The 13647-nt window shown below is 41.2% G+C and overlaps 1 protein-coding gene across 1 annotated transcript; it reads left to right on the top strand.

Annotated features, from left to right (window-relative positions):
* The first annotated feature begins 2905 nt into the window (after positions 1-2905).
* On the top strand, positions 2906-9100 carry LOC120740785. Its single transcript, XM_040043268.1, has 6 exons — positions 2906-3026; positions 3290-3331; positions 7108-7365; positions 7453-7689; positions 7773-7985; positions 8063-9100. The coding sequence occupies exons 1-6, from the start codon at positions 2939-2941 to the stop codon at positions 8137-8139; spliced, it is 915 nt and encodes a 304-aa protein (XP_039899202.1). The 5' UTR covers positions 2906-2938; the 3' UTR covers positions 8140-9100.
* Positions 9101-13647: the final 4547 nt, after the last annotated feature.

Genomic DNA, 13647 nt, shown 5'->3' with positions numbered 1-13647 from the left:
CACATGAAGCACTAACTCATTTATTCATTCAGGACCGTGCGGCTGGTATGAAGTGAACCAAACTGAAGTAATACCAGTTTTCTGGGTGTGCCCACATTCATTGCTGAAAGAGTGACACACACTACTGCAGTGCTGTTTACATCTGTAACCAGGTCACATGATTACAAAGATGATTCCCAAGGTTTTTTAACTAAATATATTTAGACCCGTCAAACACCAGTGATTATTTAAAAGCAGCTGCCTCAGAAAAAGTAACATTTTTTCTTCTTTTTGATTTCATATCCGAGAGTCCATCCTGCATATGTCCACACCCACATCCACCCTCATCCTCAGACAGAAGCACCAGCTGTGAGCTGCTGGCAAAACACAGCCAAAACAATGAACCTCATCTTCATCATGTTAAAAATAACATCCAGCACAGTCTGCATTTACACAACACCTCCCAGCACTGACTGTATGAGAGCCCCCCTTAAGGGGGCTGGAGCCCACATACCCATCACTCACCACAGATCCACAGCTCCCCGTGGGCACAGGCCTCCCGAACTGAGACACAGTTACTGCTGTTTGTCACACAGTTCACATGGAGCATTTTACAAGAAGTACCTTTGATAAACATGAGCGTTTTGATGTTTTATGTTCATTGATGCTTTGATTTCTTTTTATTTCTATGAGATAAACCAAAAAAAATGTTTCTGTGCTTGAAGAATAAAAATGAAGATGTCAGAGTCATTTACTGTTCACAGCCTGAGGCTCTGTGTGGAACCTTTAATGACCACTGACCCACTGTGACTGTGACTTTCCACAGTAATGAGTATGTCAAGAGATTTATTCTAAAAGACACTTCTTCAGCTGAGAGTCAGAGAGTGGAGACACACACGCTGCAGTTTTTACTTGCAAGGGCGGTCACAGAGCGCTCACATCAGAGAGTGGGGGCCCTGTGATCAGCGCTCTGTTACCGCTCTGGTCTTTATTTATATACAAAAAATAATACAATAGTGAATAGACAGAGGGATGTTGGTGCATATGTAGAAGGGAGTGAAGATAAGAGTGGTTCAGGTGTATGTGTGTGTGTTGTGGGATACAGAAGGACGTGGCCCCTCTTCTTGTTAGGGAGCGCAGATAAAAGTGTCCAGCTCTCCTCTTCCTGGCAGGAGTGAAATAATAATAGCTTGTTCAGCTATTATCGCTGTGAGAAAGAATTTATAAAACAGAAACAAGTCTTGTAGTGGACAACAGACTAAGTCATCAAAAGGTCATCATGCAGTTTTCTATCATATGCAAACTTATAACATTAAAAGCTTATACTGACTACTAAGTACAATTTTATATTGACAGAGTAACACAGTCAAACACAGCAGTAAGCTTCCTGCCTAAATGTGTTACAGGCTGTAAACAAAAGAGACTCAGCACACAAACACTCACATTTTACATGCTTCATGTTCCCCCCATCACAAACAAAAGCAACACAATTCTGTGGGCTACATATTGAACACAGAAACAAAGCATTGATCGACTACAATTTATATCTGGATCAATCCACCCGCCTCTAAATCAGACCCGACCAACACAGACTGAAAGTTCATCACTTCCCATCATCAGTCACGGCTCGCCATCCCGACACCTTTTAAGGAAAAAGATGAAGCAGGAAAAGAAACAGAAACAGTTTCAGGAGCATCATGTAGAGACGTGCAGGATAAAAATACAAGCTGAGAGTCGCAGCACTGTGCAGGACCAAAATCTGACGCTGCAGAGCAAATGGACATATATTTAAATCCACAATGAATATCTGAACATGTCCAAATACTAGAAACCTTCAGCTAACCTGTCAGTCCAACAGTGACCCAGAGCAGACATCCACATAAACAAAAGCAGGAAACACCAGAAGAAGGTGAAAGTTTTAGATGATCCATCTGAAATCTGTGGGGTGACCTGATGAGGTAAATGGTAAATGGCCTGCATTTGTATAGTGCTTTTCTAGTCCATAGGACCCCAAAGCGCTTCACACTACATGCAGTCATCCACACATTCACACACACATTCACACACTGGTGATAGCAGCTACATTGTAGCCACAGCTGCCCTGGGGCGCACTGACAGAGGCGAGGGCGCTCATAGAGCTGCAATGTTCCTGCAAACATGGGCAAAAATCTAAAGGTGCTTCTACAGAGTTTGAGAAACACCTTTAGGGGTCTTCACCTGAATGCAACCAGGTTATTGTAGGTTTTTATTTTATCCCCGTTAATATTCCAGCCCAGTTCAGGGCGATGGTGACGTTAAAGGTGGAAAGGTTCAGGATTAAGGTGAGTTTCCAGACATTTCTGCTGATTCAGTGATCCTGTCATTGTCTCTGACTGTGGCTATGATGAAGCACAGGTGAGGCCACATGCTGCTGTTTTGTAGGTTTCTCTTCAGATCTGTGACGCTGTCAGCATGATTCATGATGGACTAGTGACACTTTAAAGTGTGATCTCACCCCAACCGGTCGTGGCCGCCCCTCCCTGAGCCTGGTTCTGCTGGAGGTTTCTTCCTGTTAAAATGGAGCTTTTTGTTCCCACTGTCACCAAAGCGCTGCTCATAGGGGGTCACATGATTGTTGGCTTTTTCTCTGTATGTATTACTGTAGGAGCTACCTTACAATATAAAGCACCTTGAGGCGACTGTTGTTGTGATTTGGTCCTGTGTCAATAAAGTTGAATAATGTCTCTGTTTGGCAGACAGGATCTGTACCCACACACCAGGAGGAGGTCACTTGTTATAATTAAGATGCAGGATTACATGGAAAAAAGATCATTTAATAATGAACTTGTGATGTTGGTGTAACAGAGGGATTCTTCACTTGATGCCTGATTTTGTGCAGGTGCGTTTTGACTGAGCTCAGTCAGACGAGTAGTGAAAGTGTTGGAGCAGAGGGAAGTGTTGAGTGTGTAACAGGGAAGTGATGAAGCTGAAAGCACCTCTGCTGCTCAGGCTTCAGACTCTCAGTCGTCACTCAGACATGAAGACTGCGTCCGTCTGTCTGCTCCGGGGTGAGTGAACATCCTTACAGCTTCATCCAACACGCGCTCAGACAGCACGTCTGCATGAGTGCATCAGGGACACTTCCACTGATGTATCACCTGAGTATCTGCAGGCACATGAGCTCAGTACCTGTTCTGCTCAGAGTCGGGATGAGGTTCTTGGTTCTGGTTTTCCTTCAGTCGAGGAACATAAAAATCCTAAAACAGCATCATTTCTGAACTGAGCTTTCATTGACCTCTGACCCTCAGTGACCTCTGCCCTCCTGTTGCAGGTGTGTGTGTGCTGCTGCTGTCTGCACTGACTGTTTCTGCAGGTGAGTCTTTTCTAAGTTTATATTTATGATTTCAGGAGACAGTCTGCAGTCATTCCCAGTATTCAGATCTCTGTGACAGAACAGAGTGCGTTTCATATAAACTGAGCCAATACTAAATGTTTGTCTAACAGCAGTAATCCCACTCAGTTACATGTAATACAGAGCAGTTACATGTTTCCAACATTACTCATTTTTACAGAGTTATTCATTCTTTTGGAAGTGCCCTAAAATTCTAGTTCTTCATATAAGTTATAAATCTTTTTAAATATGGCCTTTTTCATTGGTTGTGAATGGCCTTATGCACAATGTTCTCCACCAGCTGTACTTTTTCCATTAATACATTTTTACTGCTTAAAGTCTTTAAAATAATCTGTTCGCCGGTCTTAATCTTAAGGAAAGCTCTTTGAAGAGGTCCCTCATTGACCCTGTAGTCACAGACTTACAGTAAGTTGTAGATTTTGTGGATAATTTACCAGAGTAAATATCCGTCTGTCATCACCCTTGTTTCCACGTATCAGGATGGTTGACAGATGCATTAAAGAACAACACATCCAAGGTTCAAGGTTCAAGGTTCTTTATTTGTCACATGCATAGTTATACAAGTATAACACACAGTGAAATGTAGGCTGACACGCTCCTCGACATGTGCAAAAATTGGGGGGGGGGTGTAGAGGAAGAACATTATATATATAAATATATATATATATATACAGACATATAGTATATACACTGGGTGAATGTGCAGTAGTAGCAGCAAGCAGGTGAATTCTGTATATTAATATGAATAGACATCTGACTATTTTACAGGAGACAATATAAACATATTTAAAATTAAAGGAATTTGAAATGTACATTGTGCCTTGGTTTAGTGTCTGGAAGAGTCCTGTCTCAGTCAATTATAGATGATGTGAGAGGGCGGGTGTGTGTGTTTAGGGCACGGATGGCTTGGGGATAGAAGCTCCTCTTGAGTCTCTCTGTCCTTGCCCGGAAGATGCGGAACCTTCTACCAGATTGCAGAAGTTGGAACAGTTTGTTGCCAGGATCCAGCCTTATTCACAATATAATCTGATATTTTTGGTAATAAGGGTTAAGCATGAAACATCCTGGCTTTTACTTTTTGTATTATGATGTACGTGTAATAAATGGTTCGTAGGAAAAAGTCCAAATTTATAAATATCAACAGTGTTAAGACAGAGATGATTAAAATAAGCAAACATTTTGTTAATAAGTTTACGCAGGCACGGTCAGTCATTCCATGTCACATAACACAGACCTTAAGGATTTTTAACTTCATATATCAAATACTTTTCAAGATACTTAATAAAAATATCACATTGCAAAAGACACATAGTGACTGAATCGTACTGTACATTAAACATAAAATTCTCAGACACAAAAATAAAGAAACTTTCCTGCATGAATTAGTGCGACTGCAGTGATGCAGACGCTGACAGATGCCGGTCCGTCATGGTGAAGAGAGAGCCGTTGATTTATCAGTCGATCTGCATCCCTACCCTCACCCATTCTCACAAACTCTGACTTTGACCGAAAGAATAAGATTGTGGATGCAAACGATGGAAATGAGTTTTCTCCAAGGTGTGGCTGTCAGAGAACAATTTCCTGCAGACTGATTCTTTGCTGATTTAGAATACATTTGCACAATAATTGCAAAAGACAGCCAAAGAAAAAATTAAGTTATTTTATTTACATTTAGCTTTGACTCAAACTCAGAATACGAATATCTGACGATGTGTCAGAGGCATGTGTGGTGCCTCAAAACTACGTACTGATTGCACTGATTTTTAATGGTCTTTAAAAGTTCTTAAACAAAGCTCTTCCACTCTTATGCTGATGACACATACACATGTTTGACAGTTATAATTGATGATTTAAAGATTTATAGTCTTTAATACTAACTGTCGAAACATTAATGGCCACAGAGGTTATTTTTATTGACACACTTTAGTTCCATCTCTGGTTAATTGAGCCATACTGTATGTGTGTTGGTACATTTCTCAATATATTTTGAACTAAATGAGGTAAAAACCGTGCTGCACCAGTTGCAGGCATGACAGAGTGGCTTGGCCAACCCCCATTAAAAGGGAGTTGGAGTATTCGAAGCGTGAGGTGACAAAGCATGGATGACAGTTTCCAAGTTCATGCCTGGACAGAAAGGGCTTTAGCTTCGATCTGACGTGATAGAATGAAGATTTCACCGCCCCATTTATGTGGCCATCAAAACTAAGTGCAGTGTGGATTTTTACCCCAAGATTAGTAACAGAGCTCTTCAAGCGAGGGGTCAGAGCAGCAAAGTGAACATTTGGGATACCAGAAGAACGATTGGGACTGAATAAAATTGCTTCCACTTTTTGTTCATAAAAATGTAAAACATTTTGAGCCATCCATGATTTAACTTTGCTAAGACAATCAAGCAGGAGTCCAATCGATGAGCTATCAGAGTGATTGAAAGATAAAGCTGGCAATCATCAGCATATAGATAAAATGAAATTTCATGTTTTCAGAAAATCACACCAAGTGGCAGGAGATACAATGAAAACAGTAGTAAAGTGTTCCTGGGTGAGATGTGGACATGCCAGGAACACCCAGGAGATGCTCTGGAGGCATCCTGGTCAGATTCCCAAACCAACAGAATCTGTGACAAAGGGCAGCCCTGGCAGAGTCCAACACCCACTGGGAACGAGTTCCACTTATTGCCAGCTATGAGGACCAAGGTCTTGTAACGGTTTTATGAGGATCTAATGATCCATAGCAATGGGTCGACTAGTGGACGGACTCTCCTTTCCAGCACCCTGCCTTATACAGCACTAACTAATACACACTCTAACTAATACACACACTAACTAATACACACTCTAACTAATACACACACTAAGCAGAATGGTATTCTGACAGTTGGCATGGTGGTGGAGGTTTGGCACCATCACCAAACACCACGAAGGTCAAGAGTTTGAGTCTTGTTAGATTAACTGACAGTGATGTCTCTGTTATGGACTGCCAACCTGTCCATGATGATCACTGACAGCTGGTGTAAGCATCCTGGGTTCACTGTGAAGAAAATGGATGGATATTTATTCAGAACAAACCAAATACTAAACAGCAGTATGTGAAAACAACATCACCTCAACAGAAATTCAGTTTTGCCAACTAAATAGACAAAGAAGATAGAAATAAAAGTTTTTCCTCAAAGTGGATTCTTTGTTATCATTATTTATAAAGGGATATGATGGTAGTCCACCTCTCCCTTAAATTCAGGGTAAACGTTTTGTAGGTCTCCCAGGTTTCAGGGATGTTCCTTAGAGGGCAAGCCAAATTTCTGGATGAGAACTTTGAAATAAGTGGCAGTCTTCTTCATGTGTCGTCCTCTTCGTCTTCTATTGGCTGCTGCTTTAGCTGGTTCCACAGGAGGTCATCTGCCTCCATCTCATCTTATCCCAGCATCCTCCTCGGTCACACCAACCCTCTGCACGTCCTCCTTCAAGACATCCATGAACCTACTCTTTAGGTTTCTTCTTTTTCCCCTGGCATCTCCATAGTTACCATCCCACACCTATCAGTTGTAGTCAGTCATGCCAAGTAAAGAGTTAATTGGTCTGCATCCTGTCAAATTCAAATTACCATGGCAACCATGCCCATGTGAGCTGGCTGCACATTTGGATTCTGGTTTTGATGCAGGTCGGTGTGAAGTTTGATGATCATCGTGACACTGGTCCTCTCCTCTTTGGTGGTGATTATCTGTCTGTCTGTCTGTCCTCCAGTGTCTCTGTCTGTCAGTCCAAACCTTCAGCAGGTCTTCAGTGGATCTTCTTCAGTGTCTCTGAGTTGTGTTGATGATGGACAGACAGCTGATGGATGGACAGTGAAGATGACCAGCGGAGGTCCCACTGAGGACTGTGGAGCAGCTGAGATGAGTGGAAGTTTGTGCGTTTTGGATCGTAACTCGTCCTACGGTGGAACCTTCTGGTGTGAAAGCTCATCTGGACAGCAGAGCGATGAAGTGTCCATCAGTGTTTCAGGTACAGTGAGATGTTCCAGCTGTGTCTCTGTCTCTGTGTGACTCCAATCTGATGGTGGAAGTCTGTCTCTGTTTACCTGCTATTCAGAAAAAGGTGTGATCCTGGAGATCCCTGCACTTCCTGTGAGACCAGGAAGTGATGTTACTCTGCAATGCAAGAAGAAGAGTGGTGAAACAGTTCCATCTTTTTTCTTCATGAATGGACGTCTCCTTGGGTCTAAAGCAGAACACGTTATCCCTAATGTCAGGCACTCTGATGAAGGTCTCTACTGGTGCGCTTCTAACACATTTGGATCATCTCCTCAGAGCTTTCTGAGGGTCCGAGGTCAGAACACTGACATAACTCTGTGTTTAAAGACCTGACCTGCTGAGCTGACTCATTAACCTGTTTCATCATGTCTCCTGCAGGGTCTCCTATAAATACTCTCAGAAAGTCCGTCCCTCCACCTCCAGTTTCTGAGGCCAGTTCTTCTCTGTCCACTCTTCCTCCTCTCACCAACTCTTCCTCCCCTTCTTCTCCCTCTGTGTCTTGGATCAGAGTCATCTGCCACCTGTTGGCCTTCTGCCCGTACTGCATCTGCACCATCCTGCTCCTGTCCATCTGCTGCAGCAGGAGCTCAGGTACAAACTCAGGCAGATACTCACAGAAACACTTTGATCACGTCAGCACTGTCCTGATTTCTCCACTCTGCCCACAGGTAACAAACATGCTGTCTCCATGGAGATGCCATTGGATGTCGACGAGCATGATGACACCACTGAGCATTATGTTTGAGCGGACGGATCCTCTGATAGAATTAAATGTTTCTAAAGCTGAAAACTCTGAAGTCCTCACTCTGAGTTTCTCAATCAGAACCTGATCTGTTCACTGATCGATCAATAACGCTCAAACTACTGATGAATTACTGAATTATTGGATGAAAGCTTTGTTTGACATTGTTAGCATCTTCAAACATTGAAATCTCTGTGCACCTCTCTCAAGTTATTTACTGCATTTCATTTATTTACCACTGGTTCCCAACCTTTGGGAGCCACGGCACATATTTCACATTAGAAAAATCACACCACCAACAAAAATATCACAGAAAGTATATTGATAGTTTTTCCCTGCACACCAGGTACAGTGGTATCGGCTCGGTTTGTCCCCAGTGTACCTGTTGTACTTTCTTCTGACCACTACTCATGCTAGGACCTTCATCTGCGTCTGAGTTTTCTCCAGGACCAGGTCCGATTGTTTTACTGCCAGTTGGCAACTCATTTAAATAGAGCTGGTAGTTGTACTGCCCTCTAGTGGAAGAGAATGTAATTGTTCCACCCGTTACTCGATTACTTCGAGGACTAATCAGGTGGAACCAGATAATCGTCCACGGCACACCTGATCATTTCTCAGGGCACACCTATGTGCTGCGCCACAGTGGTTGGGAAACACTGGGATAAATGGTATCAAACACTGGGAGTTTTTTTGAGATGTCCAGTGTGTCGGCTCAAATTTGGATTTATAAAAAACAGATTCAGATTCCAAAAGGTAAAACAGGGAGAACTCAGCAAAAACGAGGGTTAGATGACAGGAGGTTTAATAAGTGTGTTGATCAGTGTTTGTGGAAGCTCTGACAGAGTTAGTTCAGTTCTGAAACTTTACTGTGGCCTCACAGCTCTTCTTCTACTGTGTCATTGAAGAACCTTCAAACTCTCTGAGCTGGTTTTCCTCCTCAGCCCTGTTTGATGACAGAAAGCACCAAACTGTGTCCTAATCTCACTTCATTATTTATCAACTTGTTTCTTTACTAACCAACAAATTATTTGAACAGCAAATAGCAGATTGTAGAAGAGCAAAATAATAACCCTTTAACTCCAAGTGTCTCATATTTGATGCGTGAGTTTTTCACACTTCTACATCGTCATTTTACATTTTACACAATAACCTGCTGGATGCAGCAAATGTGATACAAATTAAAACTCACATATGCAAATGAATGTTACATTTTTAAGTTCTGTTTTTTATGTTTCGTCAGAAGGTTCAATAAATAATTCAATTTAAAAAAAACTTTATTTTCTGGCGATTATTTCATAGTTAATGGTTTTAACGGCACAGGAGCTAAACAAAAGTCATCAAAGGTCAGCATGTAATGACATGAGTCAACATCACACTGCTCTGTGACATCTGTGACATCACTTCCTCTTTTGTAAAGTTTTTTTTTTCATTTAAATGTTCCATTCAGAGTTTAATCATTCACTTTATTTGGACACTGTTGATTTGTTTCACACAGTCTGCTCTGTGTGGTGAGTTCAGCCTTCTGTGAGTTTTTATTACTACGGTGCTTTAACCGCCATCATCTTCTTCAAGTCATTAGTAACACACAGTACACATAGTACACGTGTCAGTCAGGCATCTGTTTGTCTTCCCAATAAACACGTTAGAAAGAGACCAAACCAACAAAACCTCTGCTTCAAACACTAAATCCATCCATTCTCCTCTGCTTATCTCTGTCGGGTCACTCGAGCCCTCGTTTATCCCTCGTTTCAAACAGCTTCTGGATGTTACCTGGTAACTGTCTTCTATGTCTTTTAATATTATCATCTAATAAATCCTTAAATTCCATTGCATTTAATTAAATAAATGATGAATTTGTTGACTTTAGGATTAGGATTCAACTTTATTGTCATTACAAATGTATAAACAGAGACTGAAATATAGTTTGCATCTAATCAGATGTGCAAGAGCAGTAAGTGCAATAAGAGCAGATTATATGCAGATAAGGATAGTGTGAAAGGTGGGAACGGTTATGAACAGAGTATGTACAAATAAGCTAAGTATACAGATGTTTATATTGCTATACAAAAAGCAAATATACAGATGTAGTACGGACAATGTACAGATATACAAGTCAAGTGGCTTTATTGTGATTTCAACCATGTGCAGTGGTACAGTACAGAGTAAAATGAGACAGCTTTCCTCTGAGACCCTGGTGCTACACATGACATATAACAGACAAACACACGACTACGTAAAGTGCAATGTGCAAAAAATTGCAAATAAACAAGACAACACAGTGCAATGGAAATGTGCAAAATGCTAAGTATTTTGAAAAGTAACTTGGTGTGTGTGTGTGTGTGTGTGTGTGTGTGTGTGTGTGTGTGTGTGTGTGTGTGTGTGTGTGTGTGTGTGTGTCAGCCCAGTCTCTGAGTGTTCAGGAGTGTGACGACACGACTATGTCAGTGTCCTAAAACTACAGCAACTTTATCATGTTAATCTATCATTGAAGTTTTTCAAAGTAAAATGATCCAGCTGATGTTTGTCTCGGGTCTCCTGGCACCGCTTCACAAATATTGCTGTGAAACTTCATTTGTTACATTTTTCTGTGAATATTTAATGAGTGATTTTCTAATATTAAACATTTTTTCCTAAGTGAAGAGAGAGGTGAATAGCATGTGTTACAATCAAAGCAGTTTACTAACAGTCACCAGCTCACGTTCCATGGGATCCAGAAGCTGCTGTAAATGTTCCTGACTACAATAAAGTTGTGTCATCAGCAAAGAAGATACACCTCAGAGACATGAGACTGAACATTAACCTGTAATAAATAAACAAACATGGTCCCAGTACCGAACCGTCTTTGGATGAGAGTGCAGAAACATGAGTGAGACTCCTTTATAATCTGGTTATTTCTGCTTTAACAGCAATGATAAAAGGAGGAAGATCATCAGGACGCTGCAGCTGCTTCACTCCAAAAACTCTAAAATGACCTGTAATGATACCGGCAGGAAACAGTCACAAAGAAACCCAACAGAGTGGAACTGATCTCAGCAGCTGGACGTCTATTTTAGCTCTTCTGGAAACAGCTCAGTCAAACCTGAAGTGACAAACTGGGACTTCTGCTTTTCATGCACAAACTGCTTCCATCCTGTCCGTGAGCTGCCTGTGAGGCCATGAACCTGCTGCTGTGATCTCACACACACACACACAGACACACACACACACACAATATCATTTTATTCTGTCTTTGCACATTGCACTTTATGTCGTCCTGTGTTGATTGTCTGTTATATGTAGGGATGGGTAACGGTATCCGGTGCCGTAAATGGTAGTAACCAGACCGAAAAGCAGCGCACGTTTCGGTGCTTTTTTTTTTCCTGAGCTGTGATACACTTTGGATTCTAGCCAATCATTTTACCTTTCCAAGGATAGTAGGCGGGCCCAGGTACGTACGTTCTTTTAGAGCAGAGCTACAGATTAAAAAGGGGAAGTGGTCAAAGTCTGGCTTTACTTCACAGCAAAAGATGCAAACTCAGCAGCCTGCAACAAGTGCTTTAAGCTGATACTGTGATAGGAGTATCACAAAGGAGGTAACACCTCGAATCTGATGAAACACCTGGTGACGCATAGCGTTTTTTTTAAAAGCCGAGAAATGTGCCGTATTTGATAGCTTGCTGCGAGACCTCACACCGAGCACATCTACTGCGGGTGTGGTGCCTGTTATCAGACCCGGAGTTAGCAACATCCCCCAAAGACCTGAAGAGGAGAGTCCTGGCCCGTAGCCCTGCCAGTGTAGCAGAAATGATGAGGATGATGATGCAGCAGCAGCCGTTCTTCTCTGCGTGAGTAGCTTAATGTTGTTCGTGTGTAATTTACGTTGAGTAGGCTAACCACGTTATTACATTAATGCATGTAAGGTGAACTAGCAAACACTGTCGTAGCTACATGCAGCTGTCTTCTTGTGTGATGGCAGATAATCCCTTCACCCTGGCCAAAAAAGCTAAAATGACCAAAGAAAAAGTGGAAAACAGCTAAACATGAGAGCTTTTTGGACAAAGTTTGTGTTTTTTCCGTTGTTTAAGCACTGCTTCCAGCCAAGAGTGATACCATATATGCCCCATAGCTGCAGAAAAGGCTAACATTGTTATCTTTTTACAAAAAACAGCTGAACATGAGAGGTTTTTGGACAAAGTTTGTGTTCTCCATTCTTTAAGCACCGGTTCAGCACCGTTTAAGCAGGAACATATTCTCGTTTCACTGTGTACTGTACCTGGACATGGTTGTGTAACACAATAACGGGAAAAGACAATATTAATTATTATTAATTAAAGAATATATTAATGGGCCAATAGGTTCGACTATAGAAGCACAGGGATGTGTTTTAATGAGACACAGAGACAGGAATGTAACTCAAAAGAACAAACCGGCTTTAGTGAAATAAAGCATGAGTTTGACAACCACAGGTTAAAGGTGATTTACAATTGTAGAAAAGAACAACAAATGAAAGCAAAGTAAAACACATAAAAATAGTAACTTTTGAGCTCAATGTTGGGACACCCTAGTAACCTGACTCCTTAACTGTTATAGAAAGCACATTACACAAATTCAATGTTCATTCAGATGAAAATCTCACACACCTTTCACATGTGGAGAATGTTCTACACAACAGCTTATCATTTAAGGTCCCAAATAAAACATGTCCAAGGGGTAAAGTCCAAAAACTCCCAGGGTGTGAAAGAAAATAGGGGTGATAAAATGTCAGTCAGTGGTGTTATGTATAACCAGCTGTGTGTGAAAGTGTGAGTGATACAGTCCTACCACAGCGCAAAGTGCAGCAGATCATCAAGAAAGAAGCGAATCTCAGTCTTTCAAAGTCCAGGTGGGAATGCTCGCCATCTACTTCACTGGAGGAATCCACCTCAGGAACAATCCAGTGTACAATAAACCAGACCTGTCAACAGACAGGGTCAGCAACTCAAATATTAATTATGCTGTTCTAGCTGTAATTCACAACTTAGAAGTTTGATGACGTCATATTTAACATAAATGACAAAAAATAAAACATCTCTCTCATACAAACTATGCATTAATGCAACGTATTGTAAAACACTTTTCCAAATAATATATGAAAACATTCAAACTTACAATCCAACTAAGTAAAGTTATTGCAAATGCGACAATTATAAATCAAAACAATTTAGATAAATTCAGTTACTCAACAATAAAGTGCAAAACAACCTAAACTAACTGAGACATACAGTATGTGCTCACTGATCTCAGCGCATCGTGGCCGAACACAGTGGTATGGTGTCTCTCAGTCAGAATCCGTATGGGGTTAGAACAATGCCACCTTAAAATGAAACTGAGAAAAAAATATTGTAACTGAAATAAATGTATTCTTGTATTGAAAGTTTAAAAAAAAAATGATAGTGAAAAAAAAATTAATTGAAACGACATTTTTTGTATCGCTTACAATTTGTTTTTCAGTTTCAATCTGCTGGCACTGTCCGGGGGCGCGCTTGAGCTACA

This window comes from Simochromis diagramma, unplaced genomic scaffold (genome assembly GCF_900408965.1).
Source record: "Simochromis diagramma unplaced genomic scaffold, fSimDia1.1 OVJJ01000768.1, whole genome shotgun sequence".
NCBI classification, from domain to species: Eukaryota; Metazoa; Chordata; class Actinopteri; order Cichliformes; family Cichlidae; genus Simochromis; species Simochromis diagramma.
The sequence above is the reverse complement of the archived record's forward strand: the minus strand, read 5'-3'. Positions and strand labels throughout refer to the sequence as shown.

Coding starts and splice junctions, on each gene's coding strand:
- LOC120740785 (XM_040043268.1), top strand. CDS start 2,939: ATGAAGCTGAAAGCACCTCTGCTGCTCAGGCTTCAGACTCTCAGTCGT. Junction 7,690..7,772: donor GAGCTTTCTGAGGGTCCGAG/GTCAGAACACTG, acceptor TGTCTCCTGCAG/GGTCTCCTATAAATACTCTC. Junction 7,986..8,062: donor CTGCTGCAGCAGGAGCTCAG/GTACAAACTCAG, acceptor CTCTGCCCACAG/GTAACAAACATGCTGTCTCC.